At 56.6% G+C, this 1,104-nt stretch overlaps 2 protein-coding genes across 2 annotated transcripts in view; one reads left to right on the top strand and one right to left on the bottom strand.

Moving 5' to 3' along the window:
* WRB (tryptophan rich basic protein) overlaps positions 1-1,098 on the bottom strand; it is a 5,634-nt gene extending 4,536 nt beyond the window's left edge. The window contains exon 1 of the mRNA XM_008635300.2: positions 1,072-1,098. The gene's annotated coding sequence lies outside the window, so the exon portion shown is untranslated. The remainder of the gene's footprint in view (positions 1-1,071) is intronic.
* Positions 829-1,104, top strand: part of HMGN1 (high mobility group nucleosome binding domain 1) — a 5,245-nt gene continuing 4,969 nt past the window's right edge. Inside the window, exon 1 of the mRNA XM_008635308.1 lies at positions 829-882. Coding sequence (XP_008633530.1) covers positions 829-882 — 54 coding nt within the window. The remainder of the gene's footprint in view (positions 883-1,104) is intronic.

Genomic DNA, 1,104 nt, shown 5'->3' with positions numbered 1-1,104 from the left:
GTATACCTTGTCACAGGGGGCAGATATCGGAGCTGTCCCTTGGGAGGAGCTCCAGCCCCCGGGGAGCTCTGACCTCTGTCTCCTCCAGACTGAACAAACCAAACGCCCTCAGGCACCCCTCACAGGGCTGTTTCATCAGTCATCTCCAGTAACACTGAGTTCAGCTTCTCAAACTGCAGATGGTAATTTAAGTTTTAAAGGATTTTTGTCCATTATTGAACAGTACACACTGATCTCTGTGCCAGTGAAGTTATTTCCATGGAAGAGCAGAGCAACAGGGGTTTCAGCATCTTTGTACACATGTGAGTTTGTCTGGCAGTCACAGAGTTTATTTGTCCTCAATTCCATTATCCACACTTCCACGGGAATGCTTCAGATCAGAACAGGGGCATCCTGATTAGTGGCTGAGACTAAAGGTTTATTCCTACAAAGGCTCAACTCCTTAATCTCCATATCCACTGATCTCCCATCTCAACAATGGGAATGTCCATCTGTTGAAAACATGCAAGACCGAGCAAAGCTGTTCTTCCTATTCCCGAAAACGGAGAAGTTGTGGATGCCCCATCCCTGGAGCTGCTCAGGAGCAGACTGGATGGGGCTCTGAGCAGCCAGGCCCAGTGGAAGGTTCCCTGCCCAGGGCAGGGGGGTTGGAAGTGGATGATCTTTACGGTTCCTTCCAGCCCAAACATTCCATGATTTCGTGATCCATCCTAAGGGCTGGAGGCTCAGGAGCATCGTTAAAGACACCGGTAATTCACCCCTGATAAATTCAGCGCCCGGTGTAGCCGGGGCTACGGGAGCCACCGAGCCACGGGGGTGTGTTCCACCATGGCCCCAGCATCAGCTTCTCCTCTCCCAAGGCCAGGAGCAGGACCAGACCCTGCCCGTCACAGCCGGGGGTGCGGGAGGGGCACCGCTGCCCGCGCAGTTCCCCCATCCCTCAGCTGTGGGGGGAATCCCCTTAACGCCCTGCCCGCGACCCGGGGTCCACCCCAGCCATCCTCGGGCCCGCGCCCCCCTCCCGCTTCCCCATCCCCGGCGGGCGCGGGGCGGGCGCGGTGCCACACTCACGACGGAGGAGCAGGAGGGCAGGAGATCTTGAGC

Source organism: Corvus brachyrhynchos, unplaced genomic scaffold (assembly GCF_000691975.1).
Source record: "Corvus brachyrhynchos isolate BGI_N302 unplaced genomic scaffold, ASM69197v1 scaffold434, whole genome shotgun sequence".
Lineage (NCBI taxonomy): Eukaryota > Metazoa > Chordata > Aves > Passeriformes > Corvidae > Corvus > Corvus brachyrhynchos.
Note: the sequence above shows the minus strand (reverse complement) of the source record. Positions and strands in the feature narration are given on the sequence as shown.